Source organism: Oncorhynchus kisutch, linkage group LG28 (genome assembly GCF_002021735.2).
Source record: "Oncorhynchus kisutch isolate 150728-3 linkage group LG28, Okis_V2, whole genome shotgun sequence".
Lineage (NCBI taxonomy): Eukaryota > Metazoa > Chordata > Actinopteri > Salmoniformes > Salmonidae > Oncorhynchus > Oncorhynchus kisutch.
In genome coordinates, this window is record NC_034201.2 from 15878130 (window position 1) to 15903630 (window position 25501).

The 25501-nt window shown below is 42.5% G+C and overlaps 1 protein-coding gene and 1 pseudogene across 1 annotated transcript in view; both read left to right on the forward strand.

Moving 5' to 3' along the window:
- Positions 1-2930: 2930 nt before the first annotated feature.
- LOC109873114 (transcriptional regulator ATRX) overlaps positions 2931-25501 on the forward strand; it is a 41651-nt gene continuing 19080 nt past the window's right edge. Inside the window, exons 1-10 of the mRNA XM_020464661.2 lie at positions 2931-3191; positions 11021-11130; positions 11216-11271; positions 11378-11421; positions 11733-11854; positions 11979-12095; positions 18176-18285; positions 21457-21524; positions 21642-23455; positions 23601-23667. Coding sequence (XP_020320250.1) covers positions 3172-3191; positions 11021-11130; positions 11216-11271; positions 11378-11421; positions 11733-11854; positions 11979-12095; positions 18176-18285; positions 21457-21524; positions 21642-23455; positions 23601-23667 — 2528 coding nt within the window. The 5' untranslated portion in view covers positions 2931-3171. The remainder of the gene's footprint in view (positions 3192-11020; positions 11131-11215; positions 11272-11377; positions 11422-11732; positions 11855-11978; positions 12096-18175; positions 18286-21456; positions 21525-21641; positions 23456-23600; positions 23668-25501) is intronic.
- Positions 6529-6925, forward strand: LOC109873116 (protein transport protein Sec61 subunit beta pseudogene; annotated as a pseudogene).

Below are 25501 nucleotides of genomic sequence, written 5' to 3' on the forward strand. Positions count from 1 at the left end.
CACTGGACAGATTGCAGCTGGTTTTCCCTTTGTAATCCGTAATAGTTTGCAAGCCCTGCCACATCCGAGGAGCGTCAGAGCCGGTGTAGTAGGATTTGATCTTTGTCCTGTATTGACCAGGTCTAACCTTTAGCTCAGTGTGGATGTTACCTGTAATCCATGGCTTCTGGTTGGGATATGTACATATGGTCACTGTCGGGACAATGTCATCGATTAATGAAGCCGATGACTGATGTGGTAAACTCCTCAATGCCATCGGATGAATTCTGGAACATATTCCAGTCTGTGCTAGCAAAACGGTCCAGTAGCTTAGCATCTGATTCTTGAGCACGTCACTGGTACTTCCTGATAGAGTTTTTGCTTGGAAGCAGGAATCAGGAGGATAGCGTTATGGTCAGATTTGCCAAATGGAGGGCGAGGGCGAGATTTTTATGCGTCTCTGTGTGTGGAGTAAAAGTGATCTAGAGGTTTTTTTTGCCTCTAGTTCACAGGTGTCATGCTGGTAGAAATGAGGTTAAACATTTCAGTTGTCCTGCATTAAAGTCACCGGCCAAAAGTCACCTGTTGGTTATCATTTTCTTGTTTACTAATGGCCCTATCACAGCTATTTGAGTGCAGTCTTAGTGCCAGCATCGGTTTGTGGTGGTAAATGGACAACTACAAAAAATATAAACTCTCTTGGTAAAGAGTGTGGTTTCAACTTATGAGGTATTCTAACTCAGGCGAGAAAACCTCAAGACTTCTCAATATTAGAGATTGCGCACCAGTTGTTGTTAACAAAGAGACACACACCACCTCTGAGCTTCTCCGATGCAGCCGTTCTGTCCTGTTGATATATAGGAAAACCATCTAAATGTACATTTACCATGTCGTTGTTCAGCCACGACTCTGAGAAACATAGGATATTACAGTTCATCACATCGATAGGATAGTCTCCAACCGAGCTCATGCAGTTTATTCTCCAGTGGTTGCACAGGTGACATGCCAATAGATCGAAGCTTAGAGGCGATTTATCCACTCTTCAACATGGTCTTTTCAGGTATCCCGCACACCAGCCTCTATAGGCCCGTCTCATCCATCCTTCATCGAGTGTCGGGATTTGGGCCTGGTCTACAATAATCCATATGTCTCCGACTCATTGAATTAGAACTCTTTGTCCAAATGGAGGTCAGTGATAGCTGTTCTGATGTCCAGAACTCTTTTCAGTCATAGGAAACGATGGCAGAAACATTATGTAGAAACAGGAAAAAGTCTCTGCACACTTCCAGTCAGATGCAAATGTTTTTAATTATAGCTGAGCTTTCGGTCAGTCGACCTTCATCAGAGCATATCTCCACAAACAATAGCGGGACAGATAAGGCCACACAGTGAGCCAGAGGTAATTGCAGACACCTGTGGTAATCTAAAGTACCCAAAAGGGCCACAAGGTGTCATAATATCAGATACAGGATAAAATAGAACTTGTTATAGATGTATTTCTACTAGAACAGAAACACATGTACACAGGGAATGTGGTTAGTATAATTAATCCATACTCTCAAAGATAGCAATAAAGGTGAAAAACGACATAAAAAAGAAAGAAAAGGAAACATTATACAGCACTATATACATATGCAGAACCAGGAGAAATCTAGAAAACAACCAGATAAAGGTAAAGGTAACCTGTCAGGGAAGTATCGGGCCACTAGGGCTGTCATGAATACAGGGCATCCTAATAGCAGGGAGTGTGTTAAGCTAAGATGAGGTAAAGATTATGTACAAAAAAGTTAAGATCAGCCCAATACAAAAACCAGGCCCTGATCATGTGCAAGTTAGTAAATTTACATACACAAGCCCACCCCCTTACCAAGATGAACAGTCATTGGTCTATTATAATCAAATGTTGTGGGCCAATAGTTCCATCCCAACTGAAATTCCCCTTAAAGGTAGTTTAGTAATTGGTAGCTTGGAAGACGATATTTTCAGAGTAGCTTCCCCAGTGTGAACCACTGTTCCTATAGGGTTATCCCACTTGTTCCACTACCTACCCTCTTCATTCAGGAGAGTGTGGCTGTGGCCACAAACACCATCCTACTTATGATACCAGTGCAGTGAACAAAGACTGTGCACTGCCTCTTTCGGGTATTGAACTTGGGTCTCCCAGTCCACAGGCAGACTTGCGAACCAATATGACTAGAATGACGTTTTAAGTAACATTACATTTTCCAGGACATAGACATGTCTTATATGGGCAGAAAGCCTCAATTCTTGTTAATCTAACTGAAGTGTCCAATTTACAGTAGCTATTTCAGTGAAAAAATACCATGCTATTTTGTTTGAGGAGAGTGCATAACAACAAAAACTTTTATCATGGCTGGTTTGATACATTCACCTCTGAAAGTAAATAATATACTTACATTCAGTGATCTTGCTCTGATTTGTCACCCTGAGGGTCCCAGAGATTTTTTTTTTAAACCTTTATACCTTTATTTTACTAGGCAAGTCAGTTAAGAACAAATTCTTATTTTCAATGACGGCCTAGGAACAGTGGGTTAACTGCCTGTTCAGGGGCAGTACCTTGTCAGCTCGGGGATTTGAACTTCCAACATTCCGGTTACTAGTCCAATGCTCTAACCACTAGGCTACCCTGCCACCCCATAAAATGTAGCATAGTTTTGTTTGATAAAATAAATTTTTATATTCAGATGTAGGAAGTGGGTTCTACAGTTTGAACCCCAGCTGTGTAGATTTGGGTGTCATTTTAGTCGAAAATTGAAAAAAAGGTCCGATCCTTATTAACCCACTTAGGGGATATGGTAAGGATGACCCAAGGGTCTTTACAATACCAATGTGGCTCCCAGGCATTGTGACTGTGAGATCATCTGCGCAACTCGAGTAGCCTACTATAAAAAGATGTCCAGGAAGCGGCCAAATTAACATTTGAACTCAAAATGACTGCAGCTCCGACCACACAGGACAGACTGGAACGCGCCCATTCTCAGATTTGCGCAGTCGCAATGATGAAAGCATTCAAGAAACACCGCCATTATTGCGTAGCTAGTCTGACTATTGCATTGTGTTAGCGACCTAAACAAAAAATGACCTGCAATAATGAGGGAAATTGTGAAATTTTGTGGGAGTAAGCCCATATAGTGCGCGCCGTTTGCATAAGGTGCCGTTGACCAGCTCAAGATGTCCGCAGAGATGCTCAGGTAACAAACATATCGACCGTTCAGCAAGCTACTGTAGCTAGTAGGGCAAGCCGTAGATGGCTAACCGTAACTAGCCAGCTTATTTGCTGCCTGCTAGCTTCCTAAAGTACTCAGTCCTCACATTCAAGCTACTAGTCCGACTTGAACTTCTGACATTTACATCATTAGTACATACATCAAGATGGACCTAGTTATGTTTGCCCAACGTTATTGTATGATATTTATCTAGCTAGGGAACAAGCTTTACTGCTAGCTAACTAGCTATACATTAGTTGAATGACGTACATTAACGTTAGCTAACGAGCTAGATAGCTAATTGGTTTGTCAATGATCTGAGCGCGGTTTCCCAAAAGCATCTTAAGGCTAAGTTCAACGTTAGGAAAATATGGTGAATTTAGTCTTAAGATACCTTTGGGAAAACAGGCCCTGTTGATTTTTATTAGGGTAGCTCTCGGGAAAAAACCTTAGGGTTTAAATGCAATTTCAAATATAAGTTACAGTTCACATAAGGAAATCAGTATGGTGAGTTAAATTTATTAGGCCCTGAATTTTGCAGGGATGGAAGTGATGGGCTGGCTTGGTTGCACGTTGTCTGAGGTTGAGTCTGGGTGGATGTACTGCCAAATTCTCTAAAATTAAGTTGGTGGCATATGGTAGAGAACTTAACATTCAAATCTCTAGCAACAGTTCTGTTGGACATTCCTGCAGTCAGCATGCCAATTGCACGCTCCCTCAAAGCATGGGGCGTCAGTGGCGTTGTGACAACTGCACGTTTTAGTGCCCTTTTAGTCCCCAGCACAAGGTGCACCAGTGTATTGATTATGTTTAATCAGCTATTTGATATGCCACACCTGTTAGATGGACGGATTATCTTGGCAGAGGAGAAATGCAACCTAGCAGGAATGTAAACTAATTTGTGCACAAAATTTGAAAGAAATAAGCTGTGTATGGAACATTTCTGGGATCTTTTATTTCAGCAGATAAAACATGGGACCAACACTTTACATGTTTTTATTTTTGTTCAGTATACAATTCCGACACTGTTTTAACGTTTAGAAAAGCCAATCATCGCTTGCAGAACGATTTTGGAAAATACATAATAGCCCTTTCATATCAGCCAGAAAGAAACTTTCAAATAAAAATAAATACTTACCGTTGCAGATTTGTACAGATCATATGCTGTGTGCCTCCAGTTGTAAAACTACACTTCCTCCCCAGTAACTTACACACAGGTGTTCGAGCAGATAGCTAATTGGCACAGGAGATCGCCTCCGTGTACCTTCTGTAATCAAGGGCTGTAGTAACATGGACATTAGTCTGGTTGATCAGGCTGTAATACACAATTAATTGGTATATCGCCTGAAGCTAATGCTTGCAACATCATGTAACTGTTCCTTACCAGCCAGAATGAATAATAAAATGAAATTCAAACTTAACCTGTTGTGCATGCTCAGACATGTCACCCACTGAGCATGTTTGGGATGCTCTGGATCGAATAGTACGACAGCGTGTTCAATATCCAGCAACTTTGCACAGCCATTGAAGAGGAGTGGGACAACATTCCACAATCAACAGCCTGATCAACTCTTTGCGGAGATGTCGCTCTAATGAGGCAAATGGTGGTCATACCAGATACTGACTGGTTTTCTGATCCACTCCCCTACCTTTGATTTTAAGGTATCTATTCCCAGTCATGTGAAATCTGTAGATTAGGGCCTAATGAATTCATTTAAATTGACTAGGGGAGAGATAGGCCTACTGTGAGGAACTATAATTTACAATGGAGTTTAAATAAAAGAACCCCCCAAAAATTCCAAATGCACAAAAAGCTTATTTCTCAATTTTTTTTAACGTATATTTGTTTACATCCCTGTTAGTGAGCATTTCTCCTTTGCCAAAATAATACATCCACCTTACAAGTGTGGTATATCAAGAAGCTGATTAAACAGCATGATCATTACACAGGTGCACTTTGTGCTGGGAACAAAAAAAGGCCACTCGAATGTGGACTTCTGTCACACAACGCCACAGATGTCTCGTGTTTTGAGGGAGCATGCAATTGGAATGCTGACTGTAGGAATGTCCATCAGAGCTGTTGCCAGACAATTGAATGTTAATTTCTATACCATAAGCCTCCGTTGTTTTAGAGAATTTTACAGTACTTCCAACCGGCCTCAAAACTGAAGACTATGTGTAACCATGCCAGCTCAGGACCTCCACAACCGACTTCTTCACCTGCAGGATCGTCTGAGACCAGCCACCCGGACATTTGATGAAACTGAGGAGTATTTCTGTCTTTTATTAATAAAGCCCTTTTGTGGGGAATAACTCATTCTGATTGGCTGGTCCTGGCTACCCAGTGGGTGGGCCCATGTCCTCCCAAGCCCACCCATGGCTGTGTCCTGCCCAGTCATGTGAAATCCATAGATCAGTGCCTAATTTATTTATTTATTTAAATTGACTGATTTCCTTATGAACTGTAACTCAGTAAAATTGTTAATTATTTGTTAAGTATAAATGTGATTTCTGTCATTCTGATCACCGTGGGTGGACACCCTAATGGATTACACACCCAATGCGTAAATGTATGGTAAATTTCTCAAATGGCCGGTAAATTTAAATCTTCCTGGTCACGTTGTCCACTGCCACGTTTTCCTACCGGAAATCCTGGTAAATGGAGATAAACAGTTGAAGTTGGAAGTTAACATACACTCAGGTTGGAGTCATTAAAACTAGTTTTTCAAGCACTCCACAAATTTCTTGGTAACAAACTATAGTTTTGGCAAGTCCATTAGGACATCTACTTTGCATGACACAAGTAATTTTTCCAACAATCGTTTACAGACAGATTATTTCACTTATAATTCACTGTATCACAATTCCAGTGGGTCAGATGTTTACATACACTAAGTTGACTGTGCCTTTAAACAGCTTGGAACATTTCCGAAAATAATGTCATGGCTTTAGAAGCTTCTGATAGGCTAATTGACATAATTTGAGTCAATTGGATGTGTACATGTGGATGTATTTCAAGGCCTTCCTTCAAACTCAGTGCCTCTTCGCTTGACATCATGGGAAAATCAAAAGAAATCAGCCAAGACCTCAGAACATTTTTTTGTAGACCGTCACAAGTCTGGTTCATCCTTGGGAGCAATTTCCAAATGCCTGAAGGTACCACGTTCATCTGTACAAACAATAGTACGCAAGTATAAACACCATGGGACCACGTAGCCGTCATACCGCTCAAGAAAGAGATGCGTTCCTTCTGAATTTGTGGCGATTTGTGTACAGCACTGCTGCCCTTTTGATGTGGATTTCAGTTTGAAGAACAGGTGAAGTTTTCTTCTTTCAAAGTGAAATCCAAAGTGCAACTTTAAAATGCCTGGACCAGCATCAAGTGCAACTAATGTCGGTGCAGGGAGCCGATCCCCCAGCAAGACAGCAGCCCCCCGCGCAGCAGGATCCACAGTCCGACAGAGGAAAGCAACGAGCAGTGGCACACGCAGTGCAGGCAGGACCACAGTGTCAGCGGGTGGCACAGGGGGCATGTGGCGCTTCTACACTGAGGACTCACCAGGACTCAAAGTAGGTCCAGTACCAGTGCTGGTGATGAGTTTGCTGTTCATCGCGTCGGTCTTCATGCTGCTCATCTGGGGGAAGTACACCCGCTCTTAAACACCGCCCCATGACCCTTCACCCTCAATCCCTGACCCTGCGGCACAGCTTCTTAACACATCAGACCTGGATCAAACAACCAACCAACCTGAATCCCCAACAACACTACTCACCTATCCCGGCGGGTGGTACAGCCCCAATCTGTCTGGTGTTCTCTTAGAGCAGGGCAACAGTCTAGTGTCCAACTCAAACTGAAATGCAGACCACCAGTGTGTTGACATTGAGCACAGATCATCTAGGACTGAATCCTGACATGAGACTCATCTCCTACTGGCTGCTGTAGGTCCTGTTAATGACAATGGGTGATTCCTCTCCAGTAAGGATCAGGCACCTAGTCCCCTCATCAGGACGTCAGTAAGCATCTATATATTTCAGCCTGAATTGGAACCTGTAGTTTTGTTAACATCATTTGGACATTTTTATTGTGATATTGTACAATAAATGGACTCAAAACAGAATGCATCTTTTATATTTTTTGTCTCCTAGAGATGAATGTACTTTGTTGCGAAAAAGGTAAATCAATCCCAGAACAACAGCAAAGGACCTTGTACCTAATTCCTCCAGCATCTTCACAAAAGTATCTATATCCACAGTAAAACAAGTCCTATATCGACAACCTGAAAGGCCACTCAGCAAGGAAGAAGCCACTGCTCCAAAACTGCCATAAAGACAGACTACGGTTTGCCACTGCACATGGGGACAAAGATTGTACTTTTTAGAGAAATTTCCTCTGGTCTGATGAAGCAAAAATAGAACTGTTTGGCCATCATGGCCATCGTTATGTTTGGAGGCAAAAGGGGGAGGCTTGCAAGCCAAGAACACCATCCCAACCGTGAAACACAGGGGTGGAAGCATCATGTTGTTGGGGTGCTTTGCTGCAGGAGGGACTGGTGCACATCACAAAATAGATGGCATCATTAGGGAGGGAAATTATGTGGATATATTGAAGCAACATCTCAAGACATTAGTCAGGAAGTTAAAGCTTGGTCCAAATGGGTCTTCCAACTGGACAATGACCCCAAGCATACTTCTAAAGTTGTGTCAAAATGGCTTAAAGACAACAAAATCAAGGTATTGGAGTGGCCATCACAAAGCCCTGACCTCAATCCTATAGAAAATGTGTGGTCAGAACTGAAAAAGCGTGTGCGAGCAAGTAGGCCTACTAACCTGACTCTGTTACAGCAGCTCTGTCAGGAGGAAGGGGCCAAAATTCACCCAACTTATTGTGGGAAGCTTGTGGAAGGCTACCAAATACTAATTGAGTGTATGTAAACTTCTGACCCACTAGGAATTTGATGAAAGAAATAAAAGCTTCAATCATTCTCTCTGCTATTATTCTGACATGTCACATTCTTAAAATGAAGTGGTTATCCTACCTGACCTAGGACTGGGAATTTTTACTCTGATTAAATGTCAGGAATTGTGAAAAACTGAGTTTAAATGTATTTGGCTAAGGTGTATGTAAACTTCCGACTTCAACTGTATGGCTTTGTGGAAATGCTAACCCTATAAAGGTGCTACACACAGGATGTATTTTAATATTTGCATTTTAATTTCAGAATTTACATAATATATCTGGTGCTTAATAGTGGAATGATAGTGTTTCACAGTATTACTTACCCACAATATTTGTGATATTCGCCTATTGATTTCTCCCGCCGGAGCGGCATCTGTTGTCAAACTGGGAAAGCTGTTTTGACTTTGGCTGTGTTTTCTAGTGAAAATCTAAATTTTCTGGTTTCTAAAATTCTTTGCTGTTAGTTCAATTTCAGTTCGAGAACAAGCACTGGGTAATATAGGGATGGAATCCTTATCTAAAGTGTTGTGAAATACACTACATGACCAAAAGTATGTGGACACCTGCTCGTCAAACATCTCACTCTAAAATCATGGGCATTAATATGGAGTTGATCCCCTTTTGCTTTAAACTGCTTAGGGCTGCAATCCTGTTAACGGGATCGATATGACAACAGCCAGTGAAAGTGCAGGGCGCCAAATTCAAAACAGAAATCTCATAATTTAAATTCCTCAAACATACATGTCTTTTATACCGTTTTAAAGGTAATCTTGTTAATCCCACCACAGTGTCCAATTTCAAATAGACTTAAAAAAAAAAAAGCCAAAGAAAAAAAGCAATAATAATAAAAAAGGCTTTACAGCAAAAGCACCACGAATGATTGTTAGGTCACCACCAACTCACAGAAAAATTCAGCCATTTTTCCCACCAAAGAGAGGAGTCACAAAAAACACAAATGGAGATCAAATGAATCACTAACCTTTGATCTTCAAAAGATGACACTCATACGGCTTCATGTTACATAATACATGTATGTTTTGTTTCATAAAGTTCATATAAAAAAAATCGCTGTATACATTGGCGCGTTACGTTCACTTGTTCCAAAAACATCCAGTGATAATTTTACAGAAATACTCATTATAAATGTTGATAAATACAATTGTTAGACATGGAAATATAGATATACCTCTCCTTAATGCAACCACTGTGTCAGATTTCCCAAAAACTATACAGAAAAAGCAAACCATGCAATAATCTGGGACGGCACTCAGAAAAAAGAAAGAAAAATTATCTGCCATGTTGGAGTCAACATAAATCACATTGTCAAAAGTAAGGGAATATTTAGAATATTCATCAGAATACACTCCCAAGAATCCTAGTTCCACAATAAATGCATGATTTGTTCGACAATGTCCATTTATTTATGTCCAAGTAGCTACTTTTGTTAGCGCGTTTAGTACACAAATCCAAACTCTCGTACAGGTCCAGCCGAACGTCGGACGAAAACTTCAAAAAGTTATATTACAGATCGAAGAAACTTGTCAAACTAAGTATAGAATCAATCTTTAGGATGTTGTTATCATAAATCTTCAATAACGTTCCAACCGGAGAATTCCTACGTCTGTAGAATTCCTATGTCCATGTGAAATGCGCATGACCAGGACCTGGCTCTCTGCCAGACCACTGACTCAAACAGCTCCCATCCGGCTCCACAACACAGTAGAAGCCTCAGTCAAGTTTCTACAGATGGTTGACATATCTCACTGTGTATTCAATAGGGGCTGGGTTGAAAATTGACCAACTTCAGATTTCCCACATCCTGTTTGGATTTCTTCTCTGGTTTTTGCCTGCCATATGAGTTCTGTTATACTCAGACATCATTCAAACAGGCCAATCTACTGCCAATGTTTGTCTATGGAGATTGCATGGCTATGTGCTCAGCAGCGGGCTTGGCTGAAATGGCCAAGTCCCCTAATTTGAAGTTTTTTTTTTTTTGTATATACAATTTATTCGGAAAGTATTCATACCCTTCAACGTTTTCCACATTTTGTTATGTATGTTACTGTATGGTGCATCATAACAATCTCTCGTTTTTACAGCTGGTGGAAACCGGAAAGTAACCAGAATCAAACAGCTGTAAAACTTTTTGTTTTGTTAGATATTTCACAGCGATTTATTGGTACAATGATTCACTACACTATTCAGTGCTTGTTTACACACAAACTGAAATTTAGTAGACGATGTAGAATTTTACCAACCAGGAAATTACAGAGCGATTTCCACTAGATAACGAGGCCACAAAGTCAGAACAGCTTCCCATTTTGACAATAGTTGCTGTTCCGGCGGGAGAAATCGGTCGGCGAATATCACAGCTGATCACAACACGTGATTTAAGTAATCCTTTGAAACATATTCTGAAATTACAATGTCAAAAGGCAAACTAATCCTCTGTGTTGCATCTTCTAAAAAATATATTTCTCGCTGATATAAAATGTTTTCCTTATGTTTCCAAAACAAAACACGTATTGCTTGCGGTTCGGTTAATGTTTAGAGAAAGCGTTGGCTCGCTTAACAAAATTCTTCCAGCAAGAAGATGCCTTCATCAATAGGCGCTTAAAGTAGTCAACGTCTATGAATGGGCTAGCATTAGGGTAAAATAGCTAGCTAGCCTATTGAATCGTGATAACTGTTTCTGAAGTAAAGGGACAGAGAAGGACAAGGACGGATATGTTCACAGCATACCAGTAGCTATGGCATATCCACATACTTCGGAATTTAAACAAAGGTGTAAAGCTTTCTAGAAAGAAACTTGTGAGGTATGCTGGATTTGTATTAATTTCGCTGTCATTCCTCTTAGCATTCCTCTTGGCACGAGCAAGCTCAATGTGTTGGTGACCAAACTGCATGGGTTCTTGGCTCATGCTCCAGAGGAAGATGACGACACACTGGTGACTGAAAGTCCTGAGGGTGAGAACTGTAATAAGTGCACCTTTAACTCAGTAGGTATAGCGGTGTTGTCTGGCCATTATTGTTTGCTGATTTTAATTCACAGGTATAATGACCAAGGACTGTGTGGCGCCACACTCAACAGACCGAACCTCCCTTGAGGTATTGACATGAAAAATATCCGTATTGGCTGTTCTAGACCAAAGAGTATTTAGTATTGTTGCAGATCTAGAAGATGTAGTTATTACATATTTCTTGTTGAATACAGACCTCAACAGACGCCTTGAAGCAGTCCAGATGTGGTTCCAGGAGGTGGGCATTCTTCTGATATTTTGAAATATGTGATAGTTTATGTACATGTTGTTTATGGACAGGAAATGCATAAAAACATTATCCTCTAATGCAGAGGTTTTCATACTTTTCGACTGGGACCCCAAGCCATATATTTGAACTATTCCTGAGTTAGCATGCCCAATTCAACTTGTCAAGTAATTACACACCCTTATTGAGGTCAATCAGGTGAGCTAGTTTAGGGCTCCAACGAAATTGTGAGATGTCTGGGGGGGTCACCGAGGAGGTTTGAAAAACCACTGCTCTAATCGATGTCACTTGTTGTATTACAGAAAACCTTCCGTTGTGATTAAACACAGTGGACTGGATGAATCTGGTGCTTCAAATGAAAGTGATGATGACTGCTTGATCGTCAATTCAAACGGTTATCCTGATGTAACAAGATTGCCTAAAGGTTTGTTTTTCTGCTACTTCTTTCAATACTGTAAGGGGATATTAACACTGGAAATGCATAATGTATGACTGACTGGATTTATAAACAGAAAATGCGTTTGTTTTTACATGTCTTATGCACAAAGGTACTGCACTGGTGAGGCCTGAGCCGGTGGAAAAAGTCAGAGATGACTTCCGAGGTACAGAATTCCATTGTGGAAAATCTGGTCATCTGAGGAGAGTTTTTCCGAGGAGACGTGGAGGTGAGCTTTCATGAATTAATATGAATATGCATATCCATTACTCTAAAAGTGTGCCGCAGAATGACAATGAATTCATGTTTGTAATCAATCAAATCAAATTTGTACATGCGCAGATGTCACAAAGTGCTATACAGAGACCCAGCCTAAAACAGCAAGCAATGCAGATGTAGAAGCATGGTGGCTAGGAAAAACTCCCTATGAAGGCAGGAACCTGAGAAGGCAGGAACCTAGGGAAAAACCTAGAGAGGAACCAGGCTCTGAGGGGTGAAAAGGTAGCACGTCCTGTGAATAGGTCAGAGTTCCATAGCCTCAGGCAGAACAGTTGGAACTGGAGCTGCAGTACGACCAGGTGGACTGGGGACAGCTAAGAGTCATCAGTCCAGGCAGTCCTGAGGCATGATCCTAGGGCTCAGGTCCTCCGGGAGTGGGGGAGAGAATTAGAGGGCACATACTTATATTCACACAGGACACTAGATGATAAGACAGGAGAATTACACCAGATATAACCCTAGCCCCCCCACCACATAGACTATTGCAGCATAGATACTGGAGGCTGAGACCGCGGAAGTCATCCGACGAGACCCCCGGACAGGGCCAACCAGGCAGGATATAACCCCACCCACTTAGCCAAAGCACAGCCCAACACCACTAGAGGGATATCAACAGACCACCAACTTACTACCCTGAGACAAGGCTGAGTATAGCCCACAAAGATCTCCTCCACCACACAAGCCTGAGGGGGTACAAAACCCACTCAAGTGATGCACCTCTCCTAGGGACTGCATGGAAGAACACTAGTAAGCTAGTGACTCAGCCCCCGTAATAGGGTCAGAGAATCCCAGTGGAGAGAAGGGCGCCGGCCAGGCAGAGACAGCAAGGGCGGTTCGATGCTCCAGTTCCTTGCCGTTCACCTTCGAATCCCTGGGCCAGGTTAGCTTTGTAGGTTAGCAGTAAAACCTTTAAAATCAGCCCTTGCCTTAACAGGAAGTCAGTGTAGAGCGGAAGTTCTAGTCAAGATACTAGCAGTCGCGTTTAGCACTAACTGAATTTTATTTTGTGCTTTAGCCAGGTAACCCGAGAGTAGAGCTTTGCAGTCCTCTAATCTAGAAGTGACAAAAGCATGGATTAGCTTTTCTAAAATGTTATATTTTTGCATTATTACGAAGGTCGAAAAAAGATGTCCTATAAATATTCTTGATATGTTCGTCAAAAGCGAGATCAGGGTCGAGAGGAACGCTGAGGTCCTTCAGTTTTAATTGAGACGACTGTACAACCATCAAGATTAATTGTCAGATCCAACAGCAAATCTTTGTTTCTTGGGACCTAGAACAAGCATCTCTGTTTTGTCAGACTTTCAAAGTAAAACATTTGCCGCCATCCACTTCCTTATGTCTAAAACACAGGCTTCCAGGGTAGACAATTTTGGGGCTTCACCATGTTTCCTCGAAATGTACAGCTGTGTGTTGTCTGCATAGCAGTGAATGTTGACATTGTGTGCATCTCCAAGAGGTAGGGGTGTGTGTACAGTTGAACCCGGAGGTTTACATACACCTTAGCCATGTACATTTACACTCAGTTTTTCACAATTCCTGACATTTAATCCTAGTAAGAATTCCCTGTTTTAGGTCCGTTAGGATCACCACTTTATCTTAAGAATGTGAAATGTCAGAATAATAGTAGAGTTATTTATTTATGCTTTTATTTCTTTCATCACATTCCCAGTGGGTCAGAAGTTTACATACACTCAATTAGCATTTGGTAGCATTGCCTTTAAATTGTTTAACTTGGGTCAAACTTTTCGTGTAGCCTTCCACAAGCTTCCCACAATAACTTTAAATTTTGGCCCATTCCTCCTGACAGAGCTGGTGTAACTGAGTCAGGTTTGTAGACCTCCTGAAATAATCTGTCTGTAAACAATTGTTGGAAAAATTACTTGTGTCATGCACCGACTTGCCAAAGCTATAGTTTGTTTACAATACATTTCTGGAGTGGTTGAAAAACAAATTTGAATGACTCCAACCTAAGCATATGTAAACGTCTGACTTCAACTGTATGTTTGTGTGCGTGTATGTGGTCCTAAAACAGAACCTTGAGGAACACCGAAACGTACAATTGATTTGTCAGAGGACAAACCATTAATAGAGACTGATATCTTTCCAATAAATAAGATCTAAACCAGGCAAGAACTTGTCCGTGTAGACCAATTAGGGTTTTCAATCTCTCAAAAAGAATGTGGTGATCGCTGGTGTCAAAAGCAGCACTAAGGTCTAGGAGCACGTGGACAGATGCAGTCTGACGCTATTAAAAGGTAATTTACCACCTTCACGAATGCAGACTCAGTGCTATGATGGGGTCGAAAACCAGAGTGAAGCGTTTTCAAGATGGCGTCTTTTATCTTGTTGTGTCCTGTGTATATATCTTATCTTCGTGTATATTTTTCTTAACCCCAACTTCAACATACTCTCCTGCAGACTGCCTCACCCATTTTCTTTACTTCAGAACCGGAACCCCCGACAGAAGCTAGACAGCTAACTAGCTTGTAGTCAGCTAGCCACTGCTAGCTGTCATCAGCTAAACTTTAGCCCGGACAACTCCTGCCAGTCTGCACAACGCGATTCAACCCAGAGCGTATCGGACTTCTTACTCTCCATATCCCTGGATTCCTACTGCAAGCTCTGAACCACTTCACCTGGATCATCGGAGCTAGCGATTTGGCTTCTCCTTCCTAACGTCTCTGTCACAAAGAAAGCGCCAATTAGCCTGTAGCTAGCCTATGCTAGGCCCATCTCCTGGCTAGCTGAAGAGGTCCATCAGCCACTACAATACCTATTTTGCCAATTGGCCTGGACCCCTTTTATTGCCGATCCGGAGCCCCGCTAATCCATCATGACTGGACTACCAACGTTTTCTGCCCGAGGGGGTTTTTCAACTGGCTCCCCCATCGTGATGTCCCCTGAATGACCATCTGCTAGCCGTGGCCCACTTGCTCTCTAGAACACACTGGACTGTTAGCTGAAGAGGTCCAAAAGCCAATTTTCTTGGGCTACAATACCTATTTTGCCTATTGGCCAGGACCCTTTTTCTACACTGAGCCCTGCTGATCCATCACGACTGATCTGCCGACGTAACCGCGTGGGGCTTCAACTGACTTCTTCCGTTCCGATGTCTAAGGGCTTGCCTGCTTGCCCCAGCCTGCTAGCTGTCTGAATTGCTGTGTCTCCAGCTCGCCCAGTTACTCACTGGACCCAATGATCACTCCGCTATGCATGCCTCTCCCTAATGTCAATATGCCTCGTTCATTGCTGTTTTGGTTAGTTATTATTGCCTTATTTCACTGTAGAGCCTCTAGCCCTGCTCAATACGCCTTAACTAACCCTTTAGTTCCACCTCCCACACTTTGGTGACCTCACCTGGTTTAAATTGTGTTTCTAGAGGCACTATCCCTCATCGTCACTCAATGCCTAGGTTTACGTCCACTATCTTCACATCCTACCATACCCTTGTCTGTACATTATGCCTTGAATCTATTCTACCGTGCCCAGAAACCTGCTCCTTTTACTCTCTGTTCCGAAAGTACTAGACAACCAGTTCAGTACCATTATCCTACTCCTCCTCTGTTTCTCTGGTGATGTAGAGGTTAATCTAGGCCCTGCAGTGCCTAGCTCCACTCTCATTTCCCAGGTGCTCTTATTTGTTGACTTCTGTAACTGTTAAAGCCTTGGTTTCATGCATGTTAACATTAGAAGCCTCCTCCTTAAGTTTGTTTTATTCACTGCTTTAGCACACTCTGCCAACCCGGATGTCCTAGCCGTGTCTGAATCCTGGCTTAGCAAGGCCACCAAAATATCTGACATTTCCATCCCTAACTATAACATTTGTCGACAAGATAGAACTACCAGAGTTCTTTCTTACTATCCAGTTCTGTGCCCAAACAATTTGAGCTTCTACTTTTAAAAATCCACCTTTCCAGAAACAAGTCTCTCACCGTTGCCGCTTGCTATAGACCCCCTTCTACCCCCAGCTGTTCCCTGGACACCACATGTGAATTGTTTGCCCCCCATCTATCGTCAGAGCTTGTACTGTTAGGTGACCTAAACTGGAACATGCTTAAAACCCTGGACATCCTACAATCTAAGCTTGATGCCCTCAATCTCACACAAATGATCAATGAACCTACCAGGTACAACCCCAAATCTGTAAACATGGGCACCCTCATATATATCATCTGAACCAGTCTGTGCTCCAAATACACCTCTGCTGTCTTCAACCAGGACCTCAGCGATCAATGCCTCATTGCCTGTGTCCATAATGGGTCTGCGGTCAAACTATCACCCCTGATCACTGTCAAACGCTCCCTAAAACACTTCAGCGAGCATGCCTTCCTAATCGACCTGGTCCGGGTATCCTGGAAGGATATTGACCTCATTCCGTCAGTAGACGATGCCTGGTTACTTTTTAAAAGTGCTTTCCTCACCATCTTAAATAAGCATGCCCCATTCAAAAATCGGACGTCCTGTTGTCTGAACTTCTGGCAGTCTCTATGGGGGTGCCACAGGGTTCAATTCTCGGGTCGACTCTTTTTCTCTGTATACATCAATGATGTCGCTCTTGCTGCTGGTGATTCTATGATCCACCTCTACACGGATGACACCATTGTGTGTACTTCTGGCCCTTCTTTAGACACGGTGTTAACTAACCTCCAGATGAGCTTCAATGCCATACAACACTCCTTCCGTGGCCTCCAACTGCTATTAATTGCAAGTAAAACTAAATGCATGCTCTTCAACCGATCGCTGCCCGCCCGACTAGCATCACTACTCTGGACGGTTCTGACTTAGAATACGTGGACAACTACAAATACCTAGGTGTTTGGTTAGACTGTAAACTCTCTGTCCAGATTCACATTAAGCATCTCCAATCCTAAATTAAATCTAGAATTGGCTTCCTATTTCGCAACACAGCATCCTTCACTCACGCTGCCAAACACCCTCGTAAAGCTGACTATCCTACCGATCCTTGACTTCGGCGATGTAATTTACAAAATAGCCTCACTCTACTCAGCAAACTGGATGTAGTCTATCACAGTGCCATCCGTTTTGTCACCAAAGCCCCATATACTACCCACCACTGCGACCTGTATGCTGTCGTTGGCTGGCCCTCGCTTCATATTCGTCACCAAACCCACTGGCTCCAAGTCATCTACAAGTCTTTGCTAGGTAAAGCCCCGCCTTATCTCAGCTCACTGGTCACCATAGCAACACCCATCCATAGCACGTGCTCCAGCAGGTATAGCAACTCCTCCTTTGGCAGCCTTTCCTTCCAGTTCTCTGATGCCAATGACTGGAACAAACTGCAAAAATCACTGAAGCTGGAGACTCATATCTCCCTCACTAACTTTAAGCACCAGCTGTCAGAGCAGCTCACAGATCACGGCATCTGTAACTAGCCCATCCAACTACCTCATCCCCCATACTGTTATTTATCTCTACTTGCACACTCATCTTCTGCACATCCATCACATCGCCACTATGGCCTATTTATAGCCTTCCTCCCTTATCCTACCTCATTTGCACACACGCTATATAGACTTTTTCTATTGTATTATTGACTGCATGTTTGTTTATTCCATTACTGCCACTTTAAGTGAGTTTGGTACACATCCGGAGGATAGGGTGCAATTTACTATGTTCCACATAGGAGGGCCAAGCACAGGAAGTAGCTCTTTTAGTAGTTGGAATAGGGTCCAGTATTTAGCTTGATGGTTTAGAGGCTGTTACTATTTTCATGAATGTGCCAAGAGATACAGGATTAAAAAACTTGAGTGTCTCCTTGATCCTAGATCCTGGCAGTTCTGTGCAAACAACTGAGCATTGGAGAAATATGCCAATTCAAAGAGGAGTCCATAATTTGATTTCTAATGATCATGATCTTTTCATGGAAGAAGTTCATGAATTCATCACTGCTGAAGTTGAAAGCCATCCTCTCTTGGGGAATGATGCTTTTTCTTAGCCAGCCTAAAACCCCAAAGAGCAAGCGATGCAGACTTGGAAGCATTGGTTGATCGATTGTGTGTTTTGTAGGAGGTGAACACTTGGAGATTGTTAGCTGTACAGCCTGTGGCCAGCAAGTTAACCACTTCCAGAGGGACTCCTTCAATCAGCATCCGGTACTCAAAGTACTTATTTGCAAGGTGAGGTGAACCTGGGTCTGTCAAAGATTGGGACAATTATAGTGAACACAAATATAAACGCAACATGCAACAATGGCAAAGATTTTACTGCATTACGGTTTATATAAGGAAATAAGTCCATTTAAATAAATAAATTAAGCCCTAATCTATGGATATCACATGACTGGGAGTCCATATGTTGGTCAGAGATACCTTAAAAGAAATCCACTCAGTATCTGGTGTGACCACCATTTGCGTCATGCAGCGTGACACATCTCCTTCACGTAGAGTTTATCAGGCGGTTGATTTTTGGCCTGTGGAATGTTGTCCCACTCTTCTTTAATAGCTGTGTGAAGTTCCTGGATATTGGCATGAATTGGAACACTCTGTCAATCCAGAGCATCCCAAACATGCCCAATGTCTGGTGATTATGCAGGCCATGGAAGAACTGGGTCATTTTCAGCTTCCAGGAATCAGGAACAGATCCTTACGACATGGGGCTGTGCATTATCATGCACGACAATGGCCCTCAGGATCTTCCCATGGTATCTCTGTGCATTTAAATTGCTGTCTATAAAATGCTATTGTTTGCTGTCCGTAGCTTATGCTGCCCATACCATAACGCCACCATGGGGCACTCTGTTCACAACGTTGACATCAGCAAACCGCTCACCCACACATCGCCATACACGTGGTCGTGAGCCAGTTGGATGTTCGGCCAAATTCTCTAAAATAACATTGGAGGAGGCTTATGGTAGCGAAATTAACATTAAATTCTCTGGCAACATCTGTTGGACATTCCTGCAGTCAGCATGCCAATTGCACACTCCATCAACTTGAGACATCTGTGGCATTGTGTTGTGACAAAACTGCACATTTTAGAGTGGCTTTTTATTGTCCCCAGCACAAAATGTACCTGTGTAATGATTAGGGCTGTCCCCGACAAAATCAAAAATCTTGGTCGTCCGAAAGTCGTCTGTTCAATTGCTCAACATTTTTAAACTGTAAATGTACTTTCCGTATATAGACACACCCTATATGTTTTAATAAAATCAACTATATGCATTGAGTTTGTCTGATGCTTTAAGCTTACGGTTGGATTCCTCGAGGGCGCCAGAGATCTCGATAACCAGAAGAAAAATTAACCTGACCCAACTATTCTCCTCCCGCTCCTGCTGGCTTTCGCACATTCTGCCATTACTCTCCTGAAGTTGCCGGTAATGGGCTACATGAGGAGTTGGCCACCTTTCTCATGTTTAATGCCAATTTATCTTACCATTTCTGCTGATCTGCGTGCCAGTTATGGTTTTCATATGCACATTTTAGTGAAACAGTTTAATTTATAATAATGTCTTCATATCTTAATCATTGTCATGTGGTTAATCAACATTCAATCTAAATGAAAATGATACAAACATAAAAAGTTACTTCTATTGCCATTGCCAACTACTTTAAAAAAAGCCTACATAAAGCCAACAAATAAAAACATTGTGCCTGCCGGTATAATTTTTTTTTTCTTCTTAGAAATCAGATTGGCTACACACTGCCTGTTTGCAACAAACTTGAAACATTGTATCAATTATTAACTTGGGTCCAGCCAAAACTTGCTCTAGCGAACTTGCAACATTGTATAAAATATTCTGGGTCCTCAATTTCCTGTGCCAGTGAGCTTGGGACAGACATTTGTAGGCTATTTGCGCAAAGGATAAGAAGCTGTGCTTGACTTGGGCAGGAGTTCACCTGAGCTGAGTACCAGCACCTCAAATGTTCTACTGCTTGAACTCCTGTTCCTCTTATAGAATATTAGCTCTAAAGTATTGTGGAGCTAAAATGAGTACCAGAACCTATTTCAGTCCAAGTCCAGCACTGACATTTCCACTGGATCAGAGCAGAGCATGTCATTTTTCCCTTTCACTCTGAGTGGTTATCGAAAGGGAGAGCACTGGAAATATTTTCAAATACATTGAGGAACTATTGTCATTCTCAATGGATAGAAAACATTGAGGTGAAGAAAACATTACTTTGAGGAGCTCCACAGGTCATTAGTAGTGGCGCGTTAAGCCAATCATAAATGTGCCGTTTGGGGATCCGCTTAGTATTTCTATGCCTGCATTTGTGCACAGGCCACTTCTGTGTATTCGTCCTTACTCAACATTGACAGGGGTGTTCCAAACAAAAGACGATGACAAAATTGACAGAACTCGTAAATGGAATTAAATAAACCGAAAGTTGTTTCTCACAATATTGAATGCATTAAAAGAAATTACCGTAACCAAAGTAACAAACGTTAGATTAGGAATTAACGGTCAATTTACTACTGGTGATATGTCATGGGGAGTTGATATACACTAATAATCAAATGCAAACAATTCACACAATGAAGATATGAAACGGTGAATGCACAAATTGGTGGGAGTGCATTTTGGAGGGAGAAAAGTGCATTGTGCATCTGGGTGCATGGTCAATCACACGTCTGCATTTGCCATGCAGGATTTATGGTGATATGGCCTCCACAGACGTCAGGGCATTCATACTTCTTGCGCTTTGCGGAGCAGGATGCGCTGCCCCCACCTACCGTCAACCCATGTCAATGGGGAGCTATACAGAGCCCTCCACATTAAAACATTTGGAAGGCGCATGGCGATGTGGTACAGAGCTCAATTTGGCCTCTGCATGCCTCTGGAGGCTCCGGAATTGTCACACCTGCAATATGGAGCCGCCGACCACATTTTCGAATCGAGTATAAATGGGCTTTTAGTCCAAGACTCCAATGGGTTAGTTCACTGAGATGGGCACATATATACACTTGTTACTGCTCAACTAAAACAATCTCTGTCGACCAACAGCCTAACGACCAAACAATCGACCAGTCAACTAATTGGGGTCAACCCTAGTAATGATCATGCTGTTTAATCAGCTTCTTCATATGCTACACCTGTCAGGTGGATGGATTATCTTGGCAATGGAGAAATGGTCACTAAATGTAAACAAATTTATGCACAACATTTTAGGGAAATAAGCTTTTTGTGCATATGGAACATTTTCTGGGATATTTTATTTCAGCTCATGAAACATAGGACCAACACTACATGTTGCATTTATATTTTTGTTCAGTGTGTCATTCTCCAAAAATATTTTGTTGAGCTTAGCTACATTTTTGGAGGCTTTGTCCTTATTGTCTTATTTTCTCAGTCTTGTTTCAAGTATTACTCAAGTGATGACATCAGCAAGGATTGTGATGGCATGGATGAACAGTGCAGGTACGATGGGGTGGTTCTCTTAAACAAAAAGATGCTGCAAGCAAATCCTGAGATGTTAAAAAAACACAGGTTGTTACATTAATCATTACTTCAAACTACTATATTTGCTTCTTACAGATGGTGTGCAGAGGGGGGAAACCTGATCTGCTGCGACTTTTGCCCCAACGCCTTCTGTAAGAAATGCATTTTGCGTAATCTGGGGCGAAAGGAGCTGTCTGGCATCCTAGATGAGGAGAGTAAGTGGTACTGCTACGTATGCAGCCCAGCGCCTCTTCTAGACCTGGTCGTTGCCTGTGACAACGTTCTTGACAACCTGGGGAGTTTGTGGCAAGACCACCGCAAGAGGGGCAGAGGTGATGGCAAATCTGGACATTGTGACTCCCATCCCAGGCATTCTCAAAACATTCCCACGGGTCATTGGAACCATAGTGGCATGGATGGTCATGTGGTGTTCAACTACAACACCCTTCAAATTCCAGAGGAGATGGCCAAAAAGGCAAAAAACCTTGTGGACTCTACAAACACTGTAAACACAACTTTTGTGAAATTCATTCAAGGTGGAATGGATTTTAAGCGACAATACGTGAAGACTTTCCAGTCAGTACTAAAGGGTCTAAAGAAGTCCCACACAGCTCTGGAGGAAGCCCTTTGGGAGGAGTTCAAAGAGATTGGTCTGCCAAAAGATGGGGGAAACTCCACTTTTGGTACTGTTGCACCTCAAGCTCAAGAGGGTTGTGTGGAAATGGACATTGTTGATAGAAATTGCCTGCATTACTTAAAGAAAATTGCATCTGAACATTTGGAAGAGAATGATTCAGACTCTAAGGGCTTTACGGATGATGAAAGGCCTTCGTCCTCAAGTGAAATGAAAGGTGTCCTTGGCACAGGGATAATACCCCGTCGAGGTAGAGGCAGGCCACGGAAAAACTCCAAACCCGGAGAAGATCCTTCCAACATGACAAAACAACTGGTGGTGCAACTTACACCTGTCCCTGTTGAAAAACAGCCACCCTCTGGCCCCCCAGAGTTGGAGTTGGAGGCGGAGGGAAAAAAGCAGTTTGAGGAAGAAATAAAAGAAAAGGTGGATGACCGTAAGGGGGACTGTGAATCTATTGAACCTGCAACAGAAGGAGAGTATGAATCTGCTGAGGAGGGAAACGAATCTCTGGAACTGGAAGATGAACCAGAGAATAGACGCTCACCTCGGGTAAAGACCACGCCCTTACGCAGGCCAGGTGAGGGCAAGACCAAGTCTACCCCCTCAGGCGCTGACAGTGAGGGTGACTCTGACCCTGATACCAGCCCCAATGTTGAAGTGCCTCAAGGAGCTGATGAGGGGGGACTTGGGAGAGGAATTGAAGACTCTGACTCCGATGAGGTCCCTGCTGTCCTTCAGCGGGCAGCCATGGCTCGCAGTTCAGACGAAGCCGGGAGTGATGATGGAGACCATCGGAGCGTGACCAAGAAATGCCTCTTCGGCCTGAAGAAAAACACTGCCCTCTCTCCAGAAAGAGTGGTCCGTAAACGCAAGGTGCAAGACCGCTCCTCTGACTCCGACTCCTCCAGTGACAATCCAGACCTGCAGAAGGAGATCAAGACTATGAGCAGGCCCAGGGGGAGGCCTCGGAAGGTTAAGAGAGAGGATGAACCTACCCCCAGCAAGAATAGTCCACAACATAGGCCCCCGGGCAGACCTCGGAAGGTCAAGAAAGAGAATGAATCTGCATTCAGCAAGGAGGGTAATACCCAGGTAACCAAGCCTAAAAGCACACCTCGGTCCCAGCTGAAAACAAAGCAGTCGCCATCCTCTTCCAGTCAAGAAGAGGGAGACCAGGATTCCGAGTCTAGCGACGACAGTGGTGACCAGAAGATTAAGCCTATCACTGAGGAGGTGGCCTTACTGGGGTCAGCAGCTTTCCACCAGTCATCTGGTGAGTTGGTCTCTCACTTTCTCTACACTTTTGAGGTAAACCACTGCATTCATGAACTGTATTTCAACCCTTTTCAGGTAGCCATGCAGATTTCATCATTGGCGAATGTTGAACTGACCTTTTTTTTTGTACTCTTAACCTGTAGGCGATGAAGAGCAGACCCGGTCTGGGCCTTCTTGGGAAGCAGAAGATGATGACGATCCAGAAAATAGGTATGGTTCCGAACAAACGGACTTAGCGTTTGTAATACACCCTAGGCGCGGGAGAAAGGCCACGCCACGGAACTCTAAGTTGGGTGCTAATAATGGTGACTCCTCCGTTGTCAAGACCCCTTCCCAATCAATCCTGTCTCGTCCAACCCGCAGCTGCAGTAAACCAGCAGCTATCCCATACAATTTCTAGTGTAGAGCAGAGGTACCGTGTCAAGCACAGGGAGAAACCCCTCCTTACACCTTGCTAAGGCTGTGTTATGAATGATAGGCTACTTATGCCACTGTTTTCATTTACCTTTTTCTTAATTTTTTTTTGAAAGTGTAATTTAAAGTTAAATGTGAGTTGTCTATTAGCAGAATGTGGCATCATTTGTCCATGTCTGTGCATTTCAAGGTGATTTAAGAGGGGAAAATGCTGGTTATCGTATTAGTTTGCACAAAAGCCTGATGTACTTATTAAAACAGATTAAACCAATTATTTTATACCTCATAGTTTCTCATTGGGCAACAATACTGTAAGTCATCCTTATTTTTTCCACATATAGTATTCTAGTTTTTACCAAAAAGAACAGTATACTGTATATTAAGTATTTTAAGCCATGTTAAAGGTATCGATTGCATTATTTGTTAATAGTGTGATTATACTTTCTTTTTTAAATAAAAGCTAATGAACCACACCAGGGTACTGAATACACACCTGAACGTACCCTTAGACTTAATTTACAGGTCTGGCTATGTTTGTCTTTGACTATACTAGGGGTGAATTACATTCCTGTCACTGGGAATTGGTCATCATGGAGTTTGATGTCATTTCTTAAGCGACTGGAATTTGGACCCCAACCCTCATATTATACATCCCCTAATGGTCAGTTCATGATAAAGTATTCTTTAGGGGGACCGTATTGTACATGACTGCACCCTTCTGGCTGCTGGATGTTGCCCATTTCTCTAAGGCAGTGTAAAAGCATACACATTACTGCTAGTATTCGGTGTTGGTGTATGGTTACTGTAAGGAAGATTTTTTTTTTTCTTGATATATTTGAAGTGCATGTGCAATATGCCAGTGGTGAAGTGGCTGTATTTAGCACTGCTATTCTGACACAGTTGAGTACTAATATGATGGGTTGACTATCCAATGATTCTCTGAACAGACTGGAAAACTATCTATTCTGCTTGATTGAATCTTTAACATTATATGATTTATTGCTTCTGGCCAGGTTGAGGGCTTAGCTGAGAAAGAGGACTTGTGATGCGAAACAGCAGTATACCAAAGACACTGATTATAAGACTGTACTGTATTTGACTTTCTTTGTGCCTTTATTCACCACAGGCACCTAGCTGAATTTCTTGTATGCTTTGTTTGTGATACTAATTGCATAATCATATTTAGAGTTTTTTCATGTTTGTTTTGCATGCAAGGCCATATTTATTGGCCATTTACCTACATTTTAAATGATTTAAAAACCTCTAATTTAATGCAATTGTTTTTTACTTTGGAGGAGCTCGATGCCTAATAGCAACCGCTCTTCAAGCTGGTCCTGTAGAATGGTTGTAATGCATTTTATTCAACCACAACTTTGTCCTCTTGTGACCTCAGGTCAGCCTTACAACATTGCTGTGAGACGAGGAGACATGTTGTCTTACATAGTGAAGTGTCTTTTTGTTCTTCCATTTTCCCAGTTTAAAAACTTGCGGTAAGGCCTCAGGCCCAGGCTGTTGCCGGCCGCTGCTGTTTGATACTGCCTCATATGAGGGGCCCTCCTCATGTAAACTTATTTCTCGCCGAGGCTTCATTCAACTATTATTCTGCCAAAAGGTTTGTTTCTTAAAAACA